General features: G+C 40.6%; 1 protein-coding gene and 1 non-coding gene across 21 annotated transcripts; both read right to left on the bottom strand.

The window, feature by feature from the left end:
• Positions 1 to 23: 23 nt before the first annotated feature.
• Positions 24 to 24402, bottom strand: cnot1 (CCR4-NOT transcription complex, subunit 1). 20 transcript variants are annotated; one of them, XM_066713594.1, is made up of 49 exons: positions 24005 to 24402; positions 21225 to 21511; positions 20070 to 20177; positions 19753 to 19851; positions 19524 to 19592; positions 19327 to 19381; positions 18802 to 19005; positions 18020 to 18188; positions 17661 to 17787; positions 17440 to 17550; positions 17169 to 17339; positions 16930 to 17057; positions 16529 to 16769; positions 16200 to 16319; positions 15908 to 16030; positions 15576 to 15727; positions 14875 to 15052; positions 13939 to 14200; positions 13618 to 13761; positions 12829 to 12953; positions 12442 to 12728; positions 12189 to 12266; positions 11696 to 11966; positions 11270 to 11410; positions 10862 to 11041; positions 10592 to 10708; positions 10314 to 10424; positions 10094 to 10171; positions 9688 to 9865; positions 7913 to 8064; positions 7270 to 7566; positions 6750 to 6890; positions 6556 to 6660; positions 6324 to 6443; positions 5957 to 6151; positions 5667 to 5809; positions 5146 to 5254; positions 4891 to 5060; positions 4453 to 4675; positions 4087 to 4335; positions 3734 to 3897; positions 3492 to 3609; positions 3284 to 3385; positions 2871 to 3044; positions 2559 to 2771; positions 1930 to 2110; positions 1561 to 1693; positions 1324 to 1458; positions 24 to 1079 (listed from the first exon to the last, which is right to left on the bottom strand). In XM_066713594.1, exons 2-49 carry the CDS (start codon positions 21324 to 21326, stop codon positions 1001 to 1003), a joined length of 7332 nt encoding a protein of 2443 aa, XP_066569691.1. In that variant the 5' UTR covers positions 21327 to 21511; positions 24005 to 24402; the 3' UTR covers positions 24 to 1000. The 20 variants fall into 20 exon arrangements, with proteins under 20 accessions (XP_066569691.1, XP_066569690.1, XP_066569686.1 ...); XM_066713593.1 differs by having other exon boundaries at positions 4444 to 4675; positions 11696 to 11956; positions 12188 to 12266; positions 24005 to 24401; XM_066713589.1 differs by having other exon boundaries at positions 4444 to 4675; positions 24005 to 24401.
• Positions 15386 to 15523, bottom strand: LOC136759517 (small nucleolar RNA SNORA50). The gene has a single exon (XR_010820041.1). It is a non-coding gene; the product is annotated as a small nucleolar RNA SNORA50 (small nucleolar RNA).
• Positions 24403 to 25499: the final 1097 nt, after the last annotated feature.

Here is a 25499-nt window from a genome sequence, read left to right as displayed (position 1 = left end):
GGATAGATAAAGCAGACGAGTACTGCAGTTCAAGACTTTTAATGCGATAACTACAGTATGCATACGTACAGGAAATAAGTGGCAGAACTAAAGGCAAAACTATAAAGTACTACAAAATACAACACATGGACCAATACATTTACAAAACATTCAAAATCCTTACAAAATGGGCTGTATTGGTCCTTTTTTTTTCTTTTTTGTTTTGTTTTTGAGCTTTATACAAACTTAACAGATTCCTTACTAATCTGTGATCTCTGTATTCCACAATTTTACAAGCATTAGGGAGAACCTTTTTACCCCATGTTTAAAATTACACAACCCCTCTCTCCTTCACTCACTCCAGTCTGGAATAAACCCTTGTTAAAGGAATACAGTGGGCTCCCCCCCCCCCAATCCCAACCCCCACTCCCCCCTTCCCCTTCTATTTAACACATTTGATTTCTCCCAAAAATTAAATTAAAAAATACTGCCAAAATAGGCCAATTCTTTACCACTCCCATCAAGCCTCACTGAACAATTTATTTGGGTAACTGAAATATTAAAGGCAACCAAACAAAAAAAACAAATTGAGGGGAGACAGGGGCACAACCTGGGGGGAAAAGGCTGGATAAGGACTTCGTTAATCAGCAGCTGCCTTTTATACATATATATTTTGTAATGGTTTCTGGTACCAGACTTCGGTTTTAAACACTATCTGCTCTTCAGTTCAGTTTGGAAAGACTGCACTCCCTTTTTTATTTACATTAAAGTTCAAAATTATATTCACAGCATCTCCTAAACATCTTATTTCTCCCGATAGATTATTCTCCAAAAGTTTTTTTTTTTGGCCAAAAGTCAAAAATGGATTTTTCTTCTTTTCAAAAAGTCCACAAGAAGCAATAGTGTAACTTATGTCAGGAGTCCTTTGTCCATCCCAGTGCTGACTGCCACTGTTCTCAGGCTGTGAGTGGAGAGCTGCTGGAGGTCTCCCAGGCTGTCTCATGGTGCAATGCCCTGCTGTTTAACTGGCTCCAGTGCCTTCCATCACTTGCTGTGCTTGCTTCTGCCCCATGCAACACTGAGCCACTGACTGGAACAACCTGGGTGTAAAGAAGCAAGTAAATTAACTCAGTCAGCACCACGTTTCTTGTGGGTATCCATTACAATGCAGTGGTTGACGGCAAAGCAGCATATAAACCCCGAGAACCAGTTTCATGACATCTGTGAATCTGGTGAACTGTCCCATGTCGTGGTTTTATTCCCTGAGCATTTAAGGAAACAAATCTTACCCCCCCACCCAAGCATTTAAAAAACCCTCCCTTTTAAACTGAATATCACACTTACTTTTCTATCTCTGGCGCACAGTGCACAAAATCATGGTTCCAGAATTTGAAGGCTGGATTTTTGATGAGCTCAATGAAGGTTATAAGCAGACCCCATGGATGTGGCCGGTTCACAATCAACCTCTCCAGTAGAACCCTACATTTATAATTAAAAACAAAAGCAAAACAAAAAAAGTCAGGAAGGGGTCTAATTCCGATCAACATACCATAAGAGCTGGATACAAAATCTGTACTTCACCTGGTAATCTGCTCCTGTATGGCTTCTGTGTTGGCCTCAGCGAACAGGTAAAGCATGGTACAGCTGAAGTAGTGAGTGTGGCTGTTAGGGTAACGCAGCTGGTTGGCAATGGCATTAAGGAACAGGTACCGTCCTAATGCAATGTGGAGAAAAAGAGTACATAATTAGTCACCCTGTAGGCTTCTGTGGCTAACCCATGTGGCTACGGAGCATTCCACACATGGTCTAGAAGTTGGAGTGGGATCAAACTGCCAAAAAACTGGCAAAAGGCCATTGCAAATTTTACCAGAATAAACAAACCAAAACAAAATGTAAAAATCGGGAATACTGTGACTTAATAAACTGGTTAAACCGAGTTATGTTATTCACCCTCAGTGTCCAGGTCCACAGCAAGGTTCTGGAAGATGTCCATGTGGGCTGAGTGTGTGATGGTGCTCATGGATGGTGTGCTGCCCTTGTTGTGAATGTGAGCGATAGCCTGGGTTCCCACGTAGAGCACCAGCGCATTAATGAGCTGGATGTTGTAGCGATTCCCTGGCTCATTGGATACCTTAAAATTTAAAACAAAAACAAAAAGCAAAATAAGTAAAGATGGTGTTTGTACCAAGCTTTATAAAACTAGACTAATCCTGGATGATCAATCTACACCAAATTCATGAAATACATCAACAAAAACACTCCAGTCCCATAAGCTTTGGTTTAGGCAATGTATGAGAAGTTTAAAATCATATTGACCACTTGCACACCCTAATCAAATGGCTGGACAACATTGGCAATTGTTTTTCTTTTTTTCTTTATTCAAGAGAAACTCCACCATCCAATCTACCAAGTTGCGGAGACAGACATGTTTCTCATTTAAAAGATTAAAAAAAAACTACTTTAACATAAATTGAGGACAATGTGACCTCTTAGCCATCCAGGATATAACACACATTCACACACACAAAACAAACATCAAAAGCATCAAAATAGGTTGTCAAATAGTTAAAATTGTTAACCTGGTCTAAAGAGGTGTCGCTGTGCTGCAAATGTTTCCAGGGACCCAAAATGGCGCCCCCTACCTGCAGGTTGGTGCGGAGCTCTGACAAAAATGTGACAGGGGAGCGAGTCTTCAAGTAGGAATCCAAATCCTTCTTAAACTGAGATGGCATCACTCCAGTAAAGTTAGTGAGAATACGAGGAGCAATATTGATTTCACTTAGCATGTCCACCTAGAAGGGTAGGAACAAAACAAAAAAGGCAGCTGAAGTTAAATAAAAAAATCAAACCCACACATTTCCGGTATAACATTTTCAACATACAAACCATACCTTCAGATTAGGAGTGAATGGGTCAGGAAGCCTCATGTTGCGCGGGAAGGCACTAAGGATCAGATTCCGTAGCTGGATGCAGTTGGGTGGGATGACATCACAGAATCCATAATGGTAATCGCAGAGGAACTCTGGGAAGTCATGGAGAAGGACCAGCAGCACACGCAGAGTGCCCTGGAAATCAAAGGACTTGTGTGAGAAAGCCCTAAGTGCACTTCAGGGTGGCTCAACCACCCATGTACAGCAGAGTTTATATACAGGAAGACGCATTGAATCCTACCCATATTAAAGTGGCATTTTAACAAATACGTAAAGGATTCCCTCATTAATCTGCCACCCATGAAATACCCAGCTAATTCTGATGTATTATTTCTGGTTCTTGACTTGCTTTGTATTCCTTGCCCTTCATGTACCTTGTAAAGAATTTGCATAGGTTTGTTGAGTTCAACATTCCTTAAGAAGGGAGCCAGGTACTTGAACAGGTCGATCAGCAACTGGGCATACATGGGCCAACCCTAGGGAAGGAAAGAAAGGGGGAAATGAGAATTCCAGGGAAACACTGTACGGACAGAATTCTGGAATGTTAAAGCCATAAACACAAAGCTGTGCCAGGAGTCTTGCCTTCTGTTGCGGTGTGTGCGCCAGCATCCTAGCAATGAATATGCGGTGAGAGATTAGCTCTAGCCAGGCATACACAAACCCAGGAGCCTTGGTGGGCCTCAAGATGTGGAACGTGTTGCTACGAATGAGAAAAATGCAATTAAAATACAGTACTTATGTGTAAGAGACTGTCATTGATTAAGAAAATAAAATGAATAAACAGGTGAGGCAAGCAGTCGGAATAAAAATCCAAAAGGTCTTACCAGAAGGCAGTTAGTGTCTGGAAGTTTATGGTCTCCAGCACATGCTCTGGTGCATTCAACTCCAGCAGCAACATGATGAAAATGCGGTGGTAGGGCAACTGCTGGAACTCAGTCTGACGGACATCATGGTCCTGAATGAGGACTCCAACCACAATACCAAGGACCTGGGAAGGAGACAGCAGTGTCAGAACTCCTAGTTTAATTTCCAGTTAGCTCGATAAGCTCTGTATGCTTTTTTTTTTTTACATAACCTGAACTACAGAACCTTTTACAAAGGAACTAAGTGTTACAGCATAACCTCTTTCCAAACCCCCTAATGAACTGACAGACACACAGACCTCTTCTTCCCCTACCTTGTTGAGCAGGTTGATCTTGGTGACCGTGTTGGTCGCCTCCCCAGAGTGCTTGACTAGAAGTGCAATGAGACGGACAAAGGCATCCAGGTTGTGATAGCACTTGGCTCTGATAATGGCAGCGCTGGCAGCCGGGTTGTGCTGCTGCTCAGCCTGTGCGCGGTAACTGATCTCCACACACATCTCTGTGCACAGACGGAAGAATCGCGTGATCAGGTCATCAGTCTTCAGGATCCCCTGCTGGTGCATCTGGGGAGGGAAGGATTACAAAAATGGTATTGTGCATCAATTCTAAATCACCCACTCCTTAACACCACCACAGTGACAGGAAAAGCCCATCAAATCAGGGAGAGTCACCTGTCCTACAAAGGCAGAGAAGGCCTTGGTGCTGTCGCGGCCAGCAGCTGCAGAGTGGTAGAGATTGACCCATTCCCTCAGCAGGTACTCCGCCTTCTCACGCAGGCCAGGAGGATCATCATACTCAGAAGCCTGTGAAATCCCAGAGTGCATCATGAAGTTGGGCCCTCCATGGGCACGGTCGATCATCGCCTCGTAGTTGGATCGGACGACTTCCATGAGCTGGGGTAACCTGTCAGATTAAAATAGTCATATTACTTACAAACCTTTGGACACGTGCAATTTACTTGATTACCAAGATGCCATATGAGAGCAGTTTTATATAAGGAACTCAAAGAGGACTACTATTCATAATCAGTAATGATTTCCAAGTTACCTAAAATATTACAAAAGTTAACCATCGTTAATAACCATAAGCTTGGTTCTCCCCGTGACCCCCTTACTCACCCCTCTGGGGCATTGGCTCTGGAGTGGGCACTTGTCCTCATCAGGGTCTCGATGGTGTGGAATAGGTCAGCCTCGGTGATGTGGCTGACACTGCGCTCATCCACCAGCAGCAGCTTGACCAGCTGCATGGCAAACGCCACTGCCATGTAATGCAAGCCATTCTCCATTGACTAGACAATACAAAAGAAACCATGCTTTAGATTAACTGCTGGGATGTGGGAAAGAACTGCTTCCTGGTAATTGCTGTGTGCGCACCTGTGCTAGATGTAGGTCATACTGCTGCATATTGACCAGGTGATTTCTTATCAGGAGCTCCACTGCTTCCACATTGTATTTGTACTCATCACGGCACTCAATCAAGCACCTAACGATGGGAGAAAACAATTAGTACACACAAACTGAACCCGCAGCGGACAGCATTCAGAACTATCTGGATTTAACCAATAATATTTCGAATGCACTTCATGAAAGTAAGAAAAGTGTTTCAGAGTGTCAAAGTATATTTACTTAGACTGGATAAAAGGCAGTCAGCCAAAAGGAAACCAAGTGGAATTAATAAAAATATATATATCTCTCATTCTTAAGAGGCACAACTACAATGAAAGTCATGGCCCACATTTAAAAAACGAGAATTTTTGTTGCACTACAGCGTAACCTCATAAGTTGCAGAAAACTTCAGAGGCTTAATTAATAGTGCTGAACAATTAGCGATCTTTAAGTTTGTACAACAAACTTCAGACAAGACTGCTGAAACTGACAGAAGTCCTGGCACTGACCTGGTGATCTGCTTATTGCACCACTGCGGCCCATAGGCACGGCCGTCCTGCAGAGCCTTCAGAACCAGGAGATGACACTCCCGGTAACGGAGCAGCAGATCAGCATCAGCACCACTTGTGGCATCTAACAAACCCTCTACAGCCTGAAGGGATAGGAGACTTCAACAAACTTGTACTTTAAACTTCTGTTACATAAAGGGGATGTTTTATCAACAATGATAGTGGGTGGAGGGGGAGAAAATGCACACCTAACTTTTCATATGCATCTCCATCACAAACACATCCCTCACCTTCTGCAGTAATCCAAGTGCGGCGATGGCATCCCTTGAGTTTCTGGCCAACACCACTGACTCCAGGAGGCTACGCAGTGCCTGTGTCTGAGGGTTAATTGCCAAGGCAGGAGGAATCGCATGCAGGTGTTGCTCGAGGTCTGCGATACATTTGTCATAGATCTGGGCTACGTCATCTGTTGCCCAAGCTTGTTGCTATGAAGAGGAAAAAAAAAAAAAGTTGAGGTCGTGCTCTTTGGCATAACTTTCCTGTATTTCTCATCTCAGACTTCCAGTGTTAAGACAAACTAAAACAATATAAAATATACACAGCCCTATATCTGTCAATATATACACACACACAAATTACAAATCCTTAAGATAGTACCTTCATGGGCTGAGCAAGGAAACCAGTAGGCTGAGAGAGGTCATTGCTGGGAAGGAAGCCAGGAACATTGCGAGCAAACTCCTCATAAACAGCCAGCTGCTTAGGATCCACACCTCCAACCTGTGGAGACCACAAAAATTACATCTTTAAACCAAAAAAAATTAAACAAAAGACAAACCATCCCTTCACGGTATCTAGCAGCCGCCACAATGTACAGGTGTCCTGTAAATACCTTGAGCCGGATCTGTTCTGGCATGCGCTCTGCCTGATATGTCAGCACGACTGGGTCACAGTAGCGGCGGCCCTCTTGTCTTGCATGTTTCCGCAGTTCAAACTCCTACACAAGACACGTACAAAAGACATGAAGAATATACAGTGGTGAAAACACCATCTAGCTTAATTCATTGGAGGTCAAAGACTACTTACAGTGGCCAGCCTCTTATCCATTTCCGGGCCTGCCTTCTCCACTGCAGTTTTCTGTATGAAGCAGCAAGCCAGTTCACAGTTGTCTTGGCCTATCTGTGCAGCTGCCTGTTCCATCATCTCCCTCTGCTGTGGGGTTGGAGCCTGGTGAGAAAACACACATCAGAAAAAAATTCTATCCCATAATAGGTAGGTGCAATGACAAAGCAAAGCGACAGGGTTTGCACTTCCAGCACAATATTAGCTAGAATATAGCACAGAAATGCAAAACACAAATACATTTTCTGAAAAGCTACCTGAAAAAGGTTTATGCTGCATTGCAATTTCTGAAGCAACTCCCTTTTAAGCTGGACTTCATGAAAACAAAAGGTTATCTTTTAAGAAGCATCATGCAAAGCATGATTAATTAAAACCTTAATCCATACCGAGAAAGTATTAAAAATATACATTTTAAAACTCAATTCATACAACAGCCCAACATGTAAATTTTCCTCTTTACAAAAAGTAACAAACAATGGCGTACCCTAAGGGCAGCGGCAAAACTGTTCTTGAGGTTGGTGGCGATGCTCATGAGCAGAGGCTCCCGGCAGGTGATCATGGCCATGCCTGCGGTCAAGTTGCGCATCATGTGGTGCGCTGCCACACGCATGCGGGACTCCTCAGAGTCCAGGGCAAAGTCCTTCCTGACAATCTGCTCACAGGTTGTCATGGCAATCTTGATGGATCGGTCGACAACTGGATGGACAAGTTCTTGGACCGCCCTTTCTATGGCTTGTCTCACACACTGCTTCAGCTGGGGGTGGGCCTGCAGTAACGGGATCTGGAAAGAGAGGAACAGAGCCCACTTGAAGCACAACTGAAATTATTGTTAATTGCTCGTTTGCATGCATATTTGTAATTATTTCAAGAAAAATTAACATCTAAATAAAGAAACTGCAGATTCCTGCCCTACATTACAATAAGGATTTTAAAGAGCAACAATTCTCCATATAGTTAAACACTTTAAAGAAGGTTTAGGACATCTTTGCTGTATGACAGGCTGCCAGCATATAAACGTTTTCCCATTGTAATTAACTTTGAAGTGCACATTTTCTTAAAAAAAAAAAAAAAAAAAAACTTTACACAAATATCCAACTACAAAATTGGGATTTACAAACAACACTTACATTGGGGTTGATATTAATGTGAGGCGCTAGTCCTGCCAGAGCGTACACATTAATGTCATGGTAACTAAACTGAGGTGTTGGTGGGCCAGTAGCTGTGCACGTTGTGGTGGTGGCAGGAGTAGAGGGAGCAGCTGCAAAGGGGAGAAAGTCTCCTGTAGGTTAAAAACGCTATCATGATTAAAAACATGGAAAAGGAGCCCAAGCCCAGAGGCTTGATGAACAAGCAAAACATTAGTAACCTTCTACAAGAGAGTTAACTTCTCAACACACAATATATACATGGTAAGGATTGCTCCCTAGTCTCATGGAAGTAAAATGATAAGTCTTTTCTTGGCTGATAATCAAGGCCCTGAGAAAATCGCGATTTCACGGACTGCGCGCAAAAATCCTGAAATTAGCCAAACACCGTGATTTTTTCAATTTCCATTTATATACATGTAGCACCCGGGACCTCAGTGGGGCTGCTACGGGTGCAAATGAGTGGAGCGGCGTTTTGGGAGACAGCCGCCATACATTTTTCACAATACAAGATTTATTTTAATTTAAAATGTACAGGTTTTTTGTTAATTTAATAAAATACAGGATTTAAAATGTTTTAAAAATACACAAATAACCAGCGAGCAGTGCAGGCGAGAGGATCGGCAGTAGGGACTCTAAAACCAAAGCCTTTTCCCTGTCCACTCTCGCTGCCCACTGCCACTGCTCTGCCCTTCCTCTCACCTGCACTGTCCCAGGAGTGGCCACCCCGTAACTGGCAAGACAGGGGCTTTAAGTACTCCAATCAATGATTCAATTAAAACATGCACTGCACGGGGAAGAACACAAATTAAAACGTGCAAATGTGATGTTTATTTAATCAATGTAATCGGTGCAAAACATGCAGTGGGCTGAGACCACTACATACAAGTTATTTCATATTAACACACTTCACCTACAAGCTCTGCAGTCACCGTAATTACATACGTACGGTGAACAGCACTGCAGCGTAGAGCAGTCATTTTTGTCATTTGACTTTTGAATTCTAAGCGGGAGTGCATACACTAAATTATTCACAAAATGAATGTCCAAAAAAAAAATTGTCTGTAAAGCAATATCCAACAGGAGTCTGTTGTCCCCAACTCTGTCGATGCTGAGCGAAGTGTTTCGGCACACGGGCAGGTTTTTACAGCTCAACAGATAATCCATGAAAGAGCACATGGTGAACGATCAGACGATGCTCAGCTTTAATTCAAAAATGTATATAAAAACAAAAAATTCCTGGACTGTAGTTATTTTCTGAAAAATCCAAGTTTTCATAAGTTTAATTCAAGTTCTAAAATCAAATTCTCCCAATTTTTTTTTTTTAAACTAATGGGGACTGAAAAACAACATCTGCCACAGAGGACATACTTAGAAGTGGAGATTAGCACCATCTACAGTTCAAGGTCAGAATGTTTCCATATTATTCTGTGTTAAATGAAAATACACTTTGTATTAGTTCCGTGCATAGTCCATGAAAAATTATACTTTACCCACGAACCTGCTGTGATTTTTTGTAAAAAAAAAAAAAAAAAGCTGCGATTTCCTTAGGGCCCTACTGATAATACATAAAAAGTGGACACACGCTAAACACTATGGAATTCAATTACACCATCTTTTAAAATTAAGCACCTTGCTACACTGCCAATCAAAATAACATTAAATCATTACAGATATAGGTATTACATTAAGCTACTATTGATAAGACAAACACCCTGTGCCCCTGCTCAAAATTAAGAACTTGGAATGACTCGTACCAGTTGTCACAATAGGTAGCATTTCTTCCGGGGGTTTGGCTTCTTTCTTTGGTGCGGACAGCTGCTCTTCAAGGTTCTTCAGTTTTTCTTTGTCCTTCAGCAGATTTCCAGGCTTTAGGTCATTGATGTCCAGTGACAAATTCTTACAGAGCACTTCAATCTCAAATTTCAGGTTCAGCTGCAAAGAAAACATTGATACATTGTTTACAATGCAACAGATGCATCTGGAAATTAAAAAAAAAAAAAATCCTGACACAAAAGCTGTCAAAATACAGTACAGCAATTCATAGTACATACTGAACCATTGTTTCCACACAAAAAAAAGCTTACTTAAAAGCAGTGTTTTATCAGGATTAGGGTTTCAAACTCAAGTCTCAACCAAGTCTGGCTTCAAGTGAAAACTGACCTTCAAATCATGCTCCTGGTGAAGTTCTGCCAATACATTCATGATCGCCATAGTCCAAGGGTTCTGTGGTCTGAAAATCTGACATCACAATGATAATGGTCAGTGCAGTCCCTGTACTTGTCCTTTTCAAAATTGAATTCCTCAAGATTAGAAGTGTTTAATAATGACTGCTACAGAGTTCTAGAGTGAGAGAGAGAGAAACATTGATTGGACCTCTTACCATACTCCTCACACTGGATTCCAAGACTTTGGCAACAAATGGGACCACATAGAGGAGCTCTTGCTGTCCCTTAACATAGGCTTCTAGCAACAACGATTTCACTTCCAAATCCTAGGGAAAGTCAGAAACATGTATTTAGACACCATTATAGTAACAACATTCAGTCTAGTAGATGACAATTCTTAACACTGAATTAGGTGTTAAAGAGTAGGAATGTACAGGATTTATGACTTTTTAAACTGCAGCAGTATATACTTATTGCACTAGACCAGACTCACTGTGTACAAGATGGGTTTGTTTTTTGCCAGAGTGATCATTCCCAGCCAGTGACCCAGGTTCTTCAACAGGGATCTGTCAGAGAAGTTTGCTGCGGCCTTATCGGATGTCAGCAGGACCTGTTGAGAAAGTAAGTCAAACATTGTTTGCAATGCATGCTTTAAACTTTTCGCACTGTATAAACATCATGCAGAAGGGAAGCAAACTCTGTGGGTACCAACAGACTAAAGTGTTTAATCCTAACTTACTGTTAAGCAAAAAACAGCACTTACCTTAATGTTTCTGTAGGTCTCGTTCAAAACCATTTTCACAAACTCAGGGTTTTTTAGTGTATCCAGGAAATTGGAGTAAAGACTGTGGAAATTGGGCTCTATGCTGACTCGCTTCATTACGAGGTACTGTGATACCCAAGGCATGAACTCCTCTTTCACAGTCTCCTTTAGCTCTTCAACCTTTTAAAACATCGAGCATTTAGAGCATTCCAACACAACCAAATGATTTTTCAGTCAGCAAAAAACTTTTCTTTAGGTGAAGTACAACATTGAAGCATAATTACAACACTATAATATACAGCTGTAACCTATACAATAGACAGTTTAGGATGTGTGGCCTCAAAACATACTCCTTTACATTACAAGCCACGCTTTCACAAAAACGATACATTTTCCATCAAGCCTCACCTTCTGTGTCATGTTTGACTGAGATAAATTGTTAAAGATGAAAGCGATTTTCTCTTGGACGTTTTCTGGAGGTTCCACTATCCTTTCCGTTTGGTCTGTTGCCACCAACAGTGTGTCGATGTTCGTGGTGTTTATAGAAGGCTGAGAATGACATGGCATGAAAAATTGCTTGTTAACAAACATACCAAAGCAGCACAGTGTATTTCAAATGTAGGACTAGTTTGCAAGCACTGTTTCCATGCACTTACGTTACAATGGCAGTCACTAAGAACACAGGACTGCACCAATTACAGCAGAACTATAATATGCAAAGGAAAAATCTGCTTCCCTCCCAAATGAATGCATAACATTACAGTGGGAGCAGGGTTTATTATGCATGCATATGACTTAAAAGTAGTAATTAAATAAGCACAGACACACACATACCCCAATTTCCCTTGCGCTACCGATACTCACTGGCACATCCTTCTTGAAGCTGACTCCAGTGGGGCGGGTAATGGTAGTGGTTTTGGCAACAGTGGTTGTGGGGGGTGTAGTTACCATGGTGCTGACCGGTCCAGGGAGGGATGCCTTGGGGGGAACCTGTGCTTGGGCCTGGGCTTGTGCAAGGGCAAGGCTGCCTGGGGTGGTGATGGATCCCTGCATCTTCACAGGAGGGTCTCGTGACTGCTGTCCATACTCGATATACTGCACACACAGGATATAAAAAACGCACAACGAAAAACTTATGTATCTAGAAGTAGTAAGTGCACAGATTAAATATCATGGCTGTAAGATTTGTCAGATAAAACACTGACATGCAATCAGACAAACACAGATATACATAACATACATACATTTTAATGCACGATTAGTAACAGACATTGAATGTTTTTACTCTAAACAATTTGACTGCATATATAATGGAAACCTGTTTACCTCTTGTAAATGATGAGGGAACTGCAGAAAGTGTGCAATAGAAGCTAAATGCTGACAATACTGGGGATAGTCCTTCAGTCTGAATGCAGGAAGAAGAAAAGATTAAAAAACATTCTCTCAAAATAAAAATAATGTCCAAAAGGTTTAACATTCAGTAACTGACATCACAAAACACTGACAGCAGTTTAGAAGGACTGTAACAAGACCACACTAATAAATCATTCGAGGCATTCAAATATGGGGTGAAACCATACCTGTTTTTAAACCTATCTAACGCGGCAATGCCAAAGTAATACATTTTGGATCCAAAGGGTTTCCTTAAGGCTTCAAGAACATAGCGCAGGGCCAGCCCCAGGGCCATATAGGTCACTAGCCCCTTCTCGATGATCCCCCCGAAGAGGCAGGCTGTGATGTGCAGCTCCTTGTCGGGGTACTGAGGGAAGAAGCGGTACTCCTCAAACAGGTTCCTAAGCATGCAGTTGAACACTTCACGTTCCCGTTTAATGGTGGAGTCCTTGAACCTCTGCAGCATCTCCAGGACCTGTGGACAGAAGTAACATGAATGGAATCACGTGAATTAGGCAACGGATCCCGGGCGGCATTTCACTGGCACTGGTGTATACTCGACACCGGTGTCTCACCTCATCGACCGACATGGTAGGGTGTGGTGGATGGTTGTAGATGCGCTGGAAGTAACTGTTGGCTTCATCATCGATCTCTTTGCTAAAGTGCTGGTTCGCCTCAGGCCACACCTGAGAAAGGTCAGCTGAGAGGAAGGGAGACCAAGAAGAAACACATGAAACTCTTTCTTTATGTTATTATAAAATACATCACATCAGCCAATCATGCAGGCAGCAGTCAATTCATTGGCAATTGTAATGAGGGCAGGACATCTAGTGGACTGTGCCATACTGATTATAAAGCATGCAGACAAGCATTCATTCATTAATTTACAGGGCAAACAGTTGCAAATTATCCACTTGACAGAACTATTCTGCAAATCAAGTTTGACAAATTTAAGTTGGATGTGAAAGCATGATTGAATACCGGTTAATTACATTTGTTAAAGTACTTTTCATTAAATCACTGCTTATATGAATTTAGTAAAAAATCAATACTGATACAAATTAAAACTAATATAAGATTACTTTTCTTTCAAGCTGGTTGCCCTGGAAATCTCAGTATCAAACAAAAAAGACTGACCTGTATTTCCTCTTTGATTTTTACAAAGGAACAGCTTTTCTTCACAGTTTAATATATCCAGACAGATAAGAGAGAGAAATTAAAGAGATGTATGGGCGAAACCCACTTGTTTATTTAAATTGACCCCGACTGGAACAGTATATACACATGTATAAAAACTGACCGGTTTTCAGAGGAAATACAGTGGACAACTTTCACTCTCTCAATCAGACGACACAACCACTTACAAGGCTTCATCTTACTCTGCTGGAAGGTGGGGGGGTTTAGTCCCGAGGCACTCATCTTCCTCTGTCCGAAAGGATCACTGTTTACTGCTGGTAATCCAAGTCCTCCGGCTCCTATTCCAGTCAGACTGCCCGTACCTAAAGAACCTGACCACAAAACAAGGACACACAATCATCTCTGGGAACTGATGACTGTAATTTAGAGAGGTAACATTTCATTCTGTAACTTTCATTGAAAGGAACAACTTCTCCATTAAGAGGCTCTGAATGTATGAAGTTCTTGCTATACCACTATTTAAATCCCAAAGTGTTACCACAACTCACGTAACACGGGATTAAAGTGTGGTGCAGGCTCTATGAAATCCAGAGATGACTTCTCTTCACCTGGGAGCTGTGAAGAAAGGGCTCCAATCCCGCCAAATGGCGTAGTCTGGTTAGGATTAGTTAGGGCCGGAAAGGCCTTAGCTGGTGACTGTGGGTTGCTGAATGCTGAGCTCAGGTTTGTGGGGAATCCTTGCATGCTCTGTGTGTGAGAGGCTGCAGGGCCACCTATTGTCAGTGAGCCCATAGCAGACAGAGGGTCAATCTGAGAAAGGGAAGGGGAAAGGACAAGATGAAAAACGATGTAAAATCTATATATAAGTAAAACACTTAAGCAGGATTTGTACAAATCAGTAATGTTTAAACAACGGGGGGAACAAACTCAAATATGTAGAGACATTTTAAATATAAACCAGCATGTTAACACTTTCTTCCAGGTACATTTTGCCAAGCTGACTAAACTATAAAATGTATTCTGATAATTACAGTTCTAAAACAATGCTAAAAGCTTTGTCATGGTGTTCACAGGACAGGTGACATAAGGACATTAAAATCAAAGCCTAAAATGCCTCTTCAGCCCATTACAGCTTGTTGATGTGTTATTTAATAAGTTATAATCTGACAACATCAAGCTGAATTTAGAAGATGGCATATATCCTCCTAAAGCTCAGTTAGCAATTACTTCCTTGCAGCAATAACTGACTGCGTGGAAGTGCGATCTTGTGTCACTGGTCGTTTATAAAGCTTTATGTTGCAATGAATTCCCCCACAAATCCAGATGCTTTCTAAGCTGTAAGCGTTTGCATGGCAACACGCTGCACTGGAAAATTAAGCATTAAAACGCATACAAAAATCAACTCTTAAAAATAATAATGCAGTTACAGAACTCTAACTTTAGTATACACATATGCATATTTATACATAATTTAAGCCCATCACCTGAAGAGGGGAGACTGAGACCGATACCTGTACAGGGGAAATAGCGTCTAGGCTGCTGGTACTAGGAGCACGTCCCTTTGGCATAACTCCTGGTGGTGGCTGTCGAGCTTTGTTCATGACATTACTACAATTTGCTACCATGGTCAGAATGGTCTCTGACAACTCCTGAGACACACTCCTAAAAATTCACACGAAAATAAAATCAGTTAAGAATATAGCAATCTCTTTCCTAATTAGTGCTACTTACAAACATCTGGCCGAGTGATCAGTTTACAAAATTTAAACTCATTTAGTCTGTCTGCTCCACACCATTGGCAGTTCAGATGCATTAATTATAACTGCACCTAAAGTCTAACATTCAACACTTTGCATGGCATCATCAGGCATTTTCTGGAATCAATACAAATTCTATGAAGCCACATACCTGTTCAAGCAATACTGAAAAACTACAAATACAACATTCTTACCAAAAATAAGAATGTGCTAGCCAATATTGCTCTGGGAATCTATAATCTGTAACTTGCACTTAAAAGAGCAACTCAGTTATATTTGCTGTGAGGCTCCAGTTATAACAAGTCTATATTTTAGCGCTGCTGCTTGGCCTGTTTAAGTACCAATTTCTAACTCCACAGGTTGAAAGGCAGCGCTTCACAAAGTCACCAACCCTCTTTCCCCAGGGTCAAAGGTGGAAATAAACCTACCCTGCACAAGACTGTAGACATGCCAGCATGGTAGCCAGTGTTTCAGGAGGGAGCTGTGCACTCTTGGGCTGATCTTTCTCCGGGGCCAGGCCTCCCATGATGGAAGGACAACGCCGCTTTAAGAAGGTCACACAAGCCTGGATGAAGGGCTCCTTTAAAGAGGGACATTTTATTAATGCCAAGCATCAATGCATCATGTTAGAGGATATTGTATATTAAAACAAAAGGTAGATTTGTTCTTTACATTTCATTTTAATAAGAATCTTGGAGAATAATTAGAGACTGACAGATGTTCTGATGTTTGAAGATAGATAAAGATATAATACACTTACCCCATGCTCTCTAATTTTGTCAGTTAGCCATTTGTCAAGTTTGAGGTATTCTCGGCGAGATGCAAGTGCAGCAAGGTCAATAACAAAGGCAAATGGAGTACCATTTAGCAGCATCGATAGAGACTACAATAAAAGTGAAAAAATGTTTCAGCTGAATGTTGTAAGCCAACACGTTTTTGACTCTCAATACTCTGCAACATCCCAAAGAAAGGCTTTTCCTAGCTACACAATATTATTCCAGTTTAGCTAAACAATGCTGAAATAAACAACACATTCAAGCGTAAAAATGCACCTTCAAGTCCTGAGCCACATCGAGAATGCGGGAGAGCTTGGCCTGGTCATACTGCTCCGCCCTCATGTACCACTCTGCCATTGAGTGCATGATGAGCTGACGGATGGAGGGAGACTGTCCCTGAAATAAAAGCACAAGATTAGTGCAAAGATATGGTCAGTGGGCTCCTTTACACACAAAAATGTATAAAAAGTAAACCAGCTAACTTAAAATAAGAGCATGCAATATTGGTAAACAGACAACATTATAAAGCAAAGCCTAGTTGTAAACACCAAGCAAAAAACCACCTTGACCAGGGGGACAAACGCCAGAAATCCAGAATAACCCACCTGTCCGTGCCATGCGTAGTGCAAAATAATTGCAGAGTTGGGGTGGTTTCCCAAGAAGATTGGCATCAGGGTGGAGATCAGTTCATGGCGCAGTGTGTGCCAGGAGGTGCTGATCTGTAGCAGTGCTAACACCAGCATGTCGGGGCAGTGCTTGATAGGGAAGTTAAACAGCTGCTTCACTTGCTCATACTGCCCCACCTCAGAGAGACGCAGCAGGCTTTCTACAAGGTCCAGGCCTTTCCTGTTAAGGGAAATGCACAAAAACGGGGGAATAATTTTAACTCACAAGATCTTTTATGAGAGGCACAGGGGGTAATGCCCCTTTCACTCTGCAAACACAAATGCTCTCCTCTTTCTCAGTCAAATTCTCTCTCCGCATCTCCATCAAAGTACACACTTACCAAGTTGCTATCTCCCGGTTATCATCCTCGGGAGGAGCCTTCAAAATGTCGATGGCAACTGCGTGGCAGGGGTAATCCGCAAAACAGAAGACATCTGGGCTCATCAGGGAATGTTGAATAAATGATAACTAGACAAAAGATTAAACTTGCATGAGACTGCGAGGCTTAGAAAATAAAAAAAGATATACACACACAAAGTAAAAGTGGTAAATGATTTAGAGTGACATGTATACACTTACCTGGCCCTCTGCATGTTTCCACGGCCTGTAGATGAGATCTACAGGGAATACCTCCATTCCCAGTCCCCTCTGGATGCCATACACTACAATCTGCAGCCCTTTGCTGTCACGAATAATGAAGCCTGGGTGATCGAGTTCATAAGTTACTTCTTTGAAGTTTAAATTGGGGTTCTGAAGAGAAAGAAAATTGAAGAGCACATTTCAGATTTATGATTCAAAGGAATTTAACAATTATGAATATATTTTTCAGTGAAGAAATCCAAACCCTTACCACTTCTTTAACAACATCAATCAACACTTCCACATTCCAGGTGTGAGCCTGAGACCCATCACTCTTATCTTTGCCATCACTCCAGATGCCGCTTCCAGGGGCAGAGATGGACTGGAGAAAAAAAAAAAATCAATGTCCCCAGAAGCCCATTTCACAGCTCCCTTTGTAAGATGAGCCATTTATGAGGCTCTACCACTTATTTCAAAGACGCACTGCCTCACCTGCAAGGGAATGCCATCAGACAGTCCAGAGTGAGTGCGAGCCATCATCCCCAGGACCCTGGCCACCTGGCTGGCCGTGACCTCGCGGACCCCATACTGCAGGATAATATTGCGGCATTCTTCAAGACTGCAGAGAAACAAACACCATTCAAACACACAGGAACTCCCGAATGGGGAGGTAGGGTACCAGGGTATGAGTACCATTTATCTCAAACTTTTTTTTTTTTTTTTTTTTAAGACTGAAATTCTCCTTTCTACATTATGTATTTTTACTTAAATCTTTCACAGTAAGTTTAAGTAACATACAACTCTTTAGGATCTACTTAAATAGATTTAGTAGACAAGTTAAAATATGCTACCTTGCACAAAAGCCATAGCCAACTTCTTGCATAAACTCGGCAAGCGAACTCTCCATCATCGTCTTGGCTATCCCTCCAGACTCTGGCAGGATCCTGTCCATCAGAATGTCCCGTTTTTCAGGGTAAAGCAGTGGTGCAAGCACCACAGGACAGCGCTCCTGCGGGAAATCTGCAACAGAATAAGCAAGTCTGTAAAACACTAGCCTAGAAATTCAGTACAGCAGGGACACATTTAAGGCAAGTGCATTAAGGCTGATGCATTTGCAATGTAATTAACATTCATACATAAAACTGTAGCAGAAGTCTCATCTTTTCCTTTTTGCTAATGATAAAACAGGTGAACAGGTTGACTGCTGTTTTTTTGTTTGGACAATTAAACGCACCATGGCAAGTTTTTATTGCTACTAAATTTGCAGCACAATAAACCTACACCAATCAAGATTTGTTCAATCTGATCTTGTTCTATGGTCAGCGTCATGTAAAGTGTTGTATATAAATCAGCAAGCTCTACAGCTAACTGGGGGGGTAAACATTGAACAATTTTGATGCAGTTCCCCCCTTCTTACAGAGAAGTACTATTATTGCAGTCATATCTTCTATGATAGAGTCTCAGATTATTTATAGCTACATCGAGAATGCTGAGAGCTTGGCCTGGTCATACTGTTCAGCCGTATTGATTTTAGAAAAATAAACCACTCAAGCTTTACAACAGATCAAAAGCAAGTCAAACTGCCTACTGTGTTGATAGGCAGCATGCTCAACATACAACAAAGACCACTCACCTCTGCACAGAGTCTTCAGAAAAGCGTCAATCTGTTCCTGTCCAACCCCAGAGGCTCCCTTCTGTCCAAAGAGGAGATGGGACAGGAGCAGGTGCAGCACCTCTATGGCAATATCTTGGAAGCCACCTTCTTGGTTTCCCCCGAGGTCTGCGTCCACGTATGAGCGCAGAAGATCAGGGAGCTTCTGTTTAACAAACTGGGCAGCTGGTGAAAAAATCAGCAACTGGATTATAATGCATTCGTTTTAAAAAGCATACTTACATGAGTTTGTGCAGTGCTTTCCAGGCTTACATTTAAGTTGGAAATACTAATTAGAACCAAAAGGGTAAACTCGGAAATTGACAATCACCACCCTGATACAATTACGACAACTAAAAGGGATGGATACTAGTGTATCAAATGCTCTTAATTTTCCACAAATCTATAATTTAGTGCTTTGAGTGTGTTCAGTAGACATTGCAATTTATCTGCAAATGTTTAAATAGTGAAAGACATACTCTTCCAATCATAAAAACCTTTACTTACCAAACCCTTTGAGATCAGAGCTGGAGGAGTTCAACAAGGCAAGGCCAAAAATGACCTATGAAGACAATTTAGAAATTTTATTGAAAACCACGTAAAACATTTTTCATTCAGTGCACTTTTCTTTCAAGTAGCACTTCAGAAAAAAAACCTACACATGCAAAAAGGCTTGGGGATTTTAAAGGGAAATAAAGTCTTACCTCCTGGACCTTGCTCAACTTGAGAACTTTACTCAACTGAGTAAACAAATGGGGTGAAGGTTTCAAACTCTGAAAGGGAGGGGGGGGAAACAAGTGTATAAAAACATCATAATCATAAAACTGCTATAAATGTATAGTGTGTATATATAGGTGTGCAAACTTTGCTTCACAGAAAACCATACAAGCATTCATAAAATAAAAATCACATACAGGCATACAAAATTCCTACCTTCTGATAGTGTAGGGGATTGTCAATGGCGTAGCAGAGCGTTGAGATAAAGTTCGGCTTAGTGATAAGCGATGAACACTCCTGGATCAGAAACTGTGTCTTGGGCAAATAGGGAAAAAAAGATGGAGAAAGCGGAAGGAAAAAAAAAAAAATACAAACAAGGTTAAGGAGGATGTCATCACAACAGGGTCTAAACAGAAAATTGAAAGTAGGAGATTGAAATTCCCTGACCTTCAGGGCTGCATCTATGTCAAGGCTTTGCCATTGGCTTTCCAAGGCATGTTTTTACCCATCTCACTTAATTTCACAAAAATTACCTGATGAAAATCTTTGCCACTGCTTTTACCATCGCCACTGAAATCCACATGCGAGAAGAGACAGCGTAGTAGATGCCTGTCTGCCTCGGGGCCGTGTCGATTCACAATCTAAAACGTGAAATTAAACTTTTAGATACACACACAAAAAAGGTTCCCATTGATTGTATGTTATCCTTACCATAATGTTTAAAGTTTAAATTTAGGAGGTATGAATTAATTGTTTTTTGAAAGAAAGTGGGAAGAAATAATAACGAAAACTGTATTCTGAGACATTTTACACAACCAAAGCACTGCACTTGTAATTTTCAGTCATCAACATACCATATGGGTAAATGGTATTAGTGGTGTAGCATTATTTAACGCAATGAGTGGTGGGAGGGGGCAGGGATCATTTAACAGGACATGGCCTGTGTATATCATATAATAATACTAAATAAAATAAACATGATTAAAAGCTTATTTAATTTATAATTCATATGTATCCACCTAGAGCTGGAAAGGGAATATCCCAGATAAACCCTTTTATACCAAAGTTTCAAGAGGGGTACTAAAAAATTATTTTTCAATATGTACATAAACAAAATTTCCACCCCAGATTACACCATACCTGTAAAGAAAGGCCAGAAAAATACAAATTCCTTTATTGATGATTCACTGAAACCAACATGATTCAAAGCACAACATGGATTCATTTAAATGGGTATGGCAAGGTTACAATCACATTTTAGAATAACTGCCCTTCCTCACCTTTACAAAATGAATGGGACAAGGAGACCGCTATGCAGATTCAGACCATTTCAGTTAACTGGATATTGACTTATTTAAAGCAGTCAGCCACACTACACAATTACCGGAACCATTTTACGAATAGACACAATGAAAAAAGTATACTTCAACAAAGAATAATCTATCCATAGTGTTTTTGTTTAGATGCATTCGAGACAAATTCCTTTGTCCTAATCAGAAACTAACCAAGAATAAAGAAGCTCAGTTTGAACAGTACCATTTTAATTTGCACAGATAACATTTTTTTATACAAACTACTGGCAGAGTAGAAACACTACTGATAATTTAGTACAGGTGTAGGCAGCAATACAAGATCTTCATGAATGACAAGGACTCTATGAAAGGGTTAGTGTGTTGGAAAATACTCACATGCTGTATTTCCTGCTGGCTGGCTCTGTAGTTTTTCTTTGTCAAATTGTCCACCAGGTAACTGATTTGAGACAAGGCCAGCGAGAGCGAGTCAAGATTCATTGCTGGTCGGGGCGGAAGCAGGCGGCCGAGCCCGGCGCAAAATCACCATTATTCCCCTTTAGTCACCTCAGAGATAGGTCAATTTTTCTTTTACCAAAAGGTGTAGAATCTGGTTAATAGGCAGGTGTATTCCTCTGGTTTATAGTGTGGTGTAAGTTCCCTCAGTCCAACATCAAGTTTGGCATCTGTGTAATGAAACAAATTTATTTTTAAACATTTGTATTAAATGTAATTTTAAGTTGAAGTCATCTCTTCACACACAGGCTATTGTTTTTCTGCCAAAACAGCTTCATGTCATATAAAATCAATACCTCACTAAACAGAACCACTCAGACCAGCACAGAACACCAATCTCACAAGCAGTAGGCGTTGGCCTGGATACCATCCTAGGGGAACAGGATGCCCAGGTAACCCAGTAAGCTCTACAGGAATAAAGGCTAGTCTATATTTAGCTTTGAAGAATCAGAGGGTTTCTTGTAGTATCTGATTTGAAAAAGCACTAATTAACAATGTCACTCAACAGAACTCTTAAAATGTGTATATATACACACACACACACACACACATTAAAACCTCGATCTAGTAAAATAGTTTTGCATATAATAGACCACCTTTTTGCCATTTTTCCATTTTCTTATATATAATTAAATCAAATTTAAAACGTTAATTTATAGACTGTTAGATGTTGGTAACAATTCCAAGGAGGAGCACTGAAGTCTTTTCAGACCAGGCATTTAACAGCTACACACAAACATTTGGCTGACAGGTCATTGCAAACAAACGCTGAACCACTGTGAACGCCAGATAAAAAAAAAAAAAAAGTTTAGTTATTAAAAACAGGACGTAGTGTTCAAAAATCTGGTTCACACAAAAATAATTAACTGCCATGACCCCATCACACGTGTATTTGAACTCATTTACGATACACGGATTCTCTTTGATAGGGAATAAAAAATAAAAAATAAACTCAACCACCGTGTGTTAACCAGAGAAACACAATATAAGAAAGTACGATATTCACGCTGACTAACTCAATCGTTTGCCCCCTGTGTTCAAAACAACCCGGCCAGCCCTTTGGTTCAGTCCTCACTAGGCCCGAGGCCTGCGCCCCCGAGTGACTCAGTAGGCAGGAGCAAGAAACATGAACATTGCAACACTGAAACCTGAAAGAAAGTGTAAACTGTTTCAGCAGACGTGTGTTTCTCTAGTGTGCCGACTTACTTTGAAACAATACAGCTGCCGTTTTGCCTTTATACATACATACAAAAAAAAAAAAAAAGTAACCTAGGCCTAACCCACTACATCTCATATTTCCACAAAACGTGTAAAGTCGGTTTTTTATTCTGAGCTTGCAATTAGTGTGGTCGAAAAGGCTTTGTAAAATGTACAATAATCACTATACAGACGATTCAGCTGAGACGTTAAGTCTATTTCGCATTCATTTACCGGATTTAAGAGGAAAGAATGCTGTCAAAAATAAATAATAAAAAGTGGCCTCTTATAAAGAATACAACATTTTCCATATCGTTTAAACATGTGATCAAACGGATATATACTTATACATTAATAAGATCATAACATTTAAATATGATTTTGAATGTGATATTTTCCAATAATACGTATAGCCAATACATGTAGACTTGCATGATTTGTTATATCACTTGCTAAAGTCTCAGATGTTGAATCCACTTGATAGTTCAAAGTTTGTACTGCCTTTTAACCAAAGATATTACTTATTATCACCCAAGGAAAATACTATGTACTACATTACTATAAGTCATGTTCAGTATTAAACCATTAAAGAGATCAGTAGTGGAGATTCTTACCAGACTAAAGGCAGACAGCTTGCTGAAACGGACACCTTACTTTACAATATGCACTTCTTAACTCGTTTTAAAGGGCGTCGTATCTAACAAAAGCCAAAATTGTTTTGGTGTAAAATCAATTAAACTTCCAATTGTAGTAACAATACAATTTCCTCTTCGAAAGCAGTACCTACCAACGGTAATATAACTCAAGGTATTGGTACATTGAGGGTTTTCTTTTAAACACCAGGGAAAAAAACGTTGAATAATAAGAGACCCGAATAAACCCTAAATGGTTTACTAGTTTCCAAACTGTCAGTACTGTGTGAAGGTGATGTACAATAGGTTTGTATTGAGGTTTCGTTAAAATGTTCAATAAAAGAAGCCTTCTGATTGAAACGATTTAGACAAGACAGGGAAGATATTCAAGGAAATAGAAAACTGGTAAATCAGTATTCAATACATAACATTTGTAAAAACTCCAGTGATAATTGTATTTGGCTTTACAGGGCCCCACCTCTTCTAAAAGCCTTTGTTTCTTTCTTAAAGATTTCATCCAGCGGAGGGTGGAAAAAGCAGAGCAGTAATCCGGTTATTTAGTGGGATTCGTCTATATTGCTCTGAAGAACAGCCCCAGCCTCCAACCATGCGATCAAGTCAATGTGAAATGATCAAATCAGTGAAAACCTCATGTAGATGAGAATCATGAGTGAGAAAATAAAATCAACTTTCGTGTCGGTTTAGACCCTCGGTGGGAGCACTTAACTTTGTCAACCCTATCTGGATTCCGCATGCTTTGTTTTTCCCTTGAAATATCAAACACAGACAAATAAAAGATCAGTAAATTGTGTACCGGAGCCATTACACCATTACCTTGCTTCTCTCGATTTATTTTCTGAAGGTCATTTCTTATTTTTTACTCCTCCCCGAGTAGTTTAAAAAAATAAAACGTCTCTCTCTCTCTCTCCCAGGTCGGTTTGATTTTCAATACAAAATGGCGACGAGCCTCTCGCGCGCGCTCACAGCGCCATCTTCTTGAGCTCGAGCTCGGGCTCGCGACACCGCAGCCCCCCCCCGGAAGGAGAGAAAAAAACAACACAAACAAGCCGCTCCGCTCGGCGCACAGCGCGGCCACAGACGGCACCGGAGCGACTGCGTTTTAACCGCGGCGATCCCGGGGGCTGGGCATTTACAAAAACACGTCAACTCGGTTTTCCACAGAAAACATAATCAAAATGTTTTATTTTTAAGATATCCTGCAGCCCACCCCCCTTCACTGGTTCCTGCTAGAACGAGGCTGCAGTGTCACTACCCCCCCCCCTTTCCAACTGGGAAAATAGTACAGTCCGCCCTGGGGTCATTTATAATATCTTTACAGTTGATATTTTTTTACACGTTTTGTTGGTTTTGATTTCGATAATACACGTATAGTGCTATATATATATATATATATATATATATATATATATATATATATATATATATATATATATATATATATATATTATTATCTGCTCAATGTAATAAGTTAAAAACAAATGCAACTGCAAAGCGCAGTCACGTTTCGCGGTCACGTGATCAAAACGGGGAAAACAATTAAAACTTAGATAAAATTACGAGATGAATAAATAATAAGTCTTAATGATACATCGCACTTACATATAATCATTTAATAAATAGGCTATCTATTTAATTAATAGAATTAATTATGATGCCATGTTTTGACACAGGAAGTTGGCGCTGACCTTTAACCCTCCCGGTTTCTTTCGGCTACACCAGAGATCACGTGCTGGCAGTGGCCTGTGGTGATGCTGTACACGTCGGTATTGGCGCATTTGTAAAGATGGCGCTTTTGAAATGGGTATCTTAAAACGTTATCTATAACTCATACTATTTCAAACATGTGCCGGTAGTTTTCTTATTCTAATACCTGATAAATCAGTTTTATTTACACAATTTCTAACACTATGGTTATCTAACCGGACGTTATACAGGATTCGTAATCACCAGTAAAGACTCAAGGGAACATTATAAAGTCGATATATATTCTCATCTGGCACATACAGGTGAAATTTAATAGCTGGACAGAATATAATCAGTCATTCAACATGCCACATGAACTAGTGTAATATGTGGATTTTATTGATGTTGTAAATACATGTATTGTACTGTCTCCCGATGTGGTTTCTGAGTTTTCAGTTAACATTGTACAGTTTAATTACTAAAGCAACTCCTGTCTTGATGAACATTTCAAGATTACGAAAAACACCACCATCACATCAGACATATAATAGTATATGATTCTTGTTTAACAGGTAACTCTACTTCTAGTTGATCGTATCCTTACTAATGGGATGTTATTGCTCAT

Source organism: Amia ocellicauda, chromosome 9, assembly GCF_036373705.1.
Source record: "Amia ocellicauda isolate fAmiCal2 chromosome 9, fAmiCal2.hap1, whole genome shotgun sequence".
NCBI classification, from domain to species: Eukaryota; Metazoa; Chordata; class Actinopteri; order Amiiformes; family Amiidae; genus Amia; species Amia ocellicauda.
The sequence above is the reverse complement of the archived record's forward strand: the minus strand, read 5'-3'. Positions and strand labels throughout refer to the sequence as shown.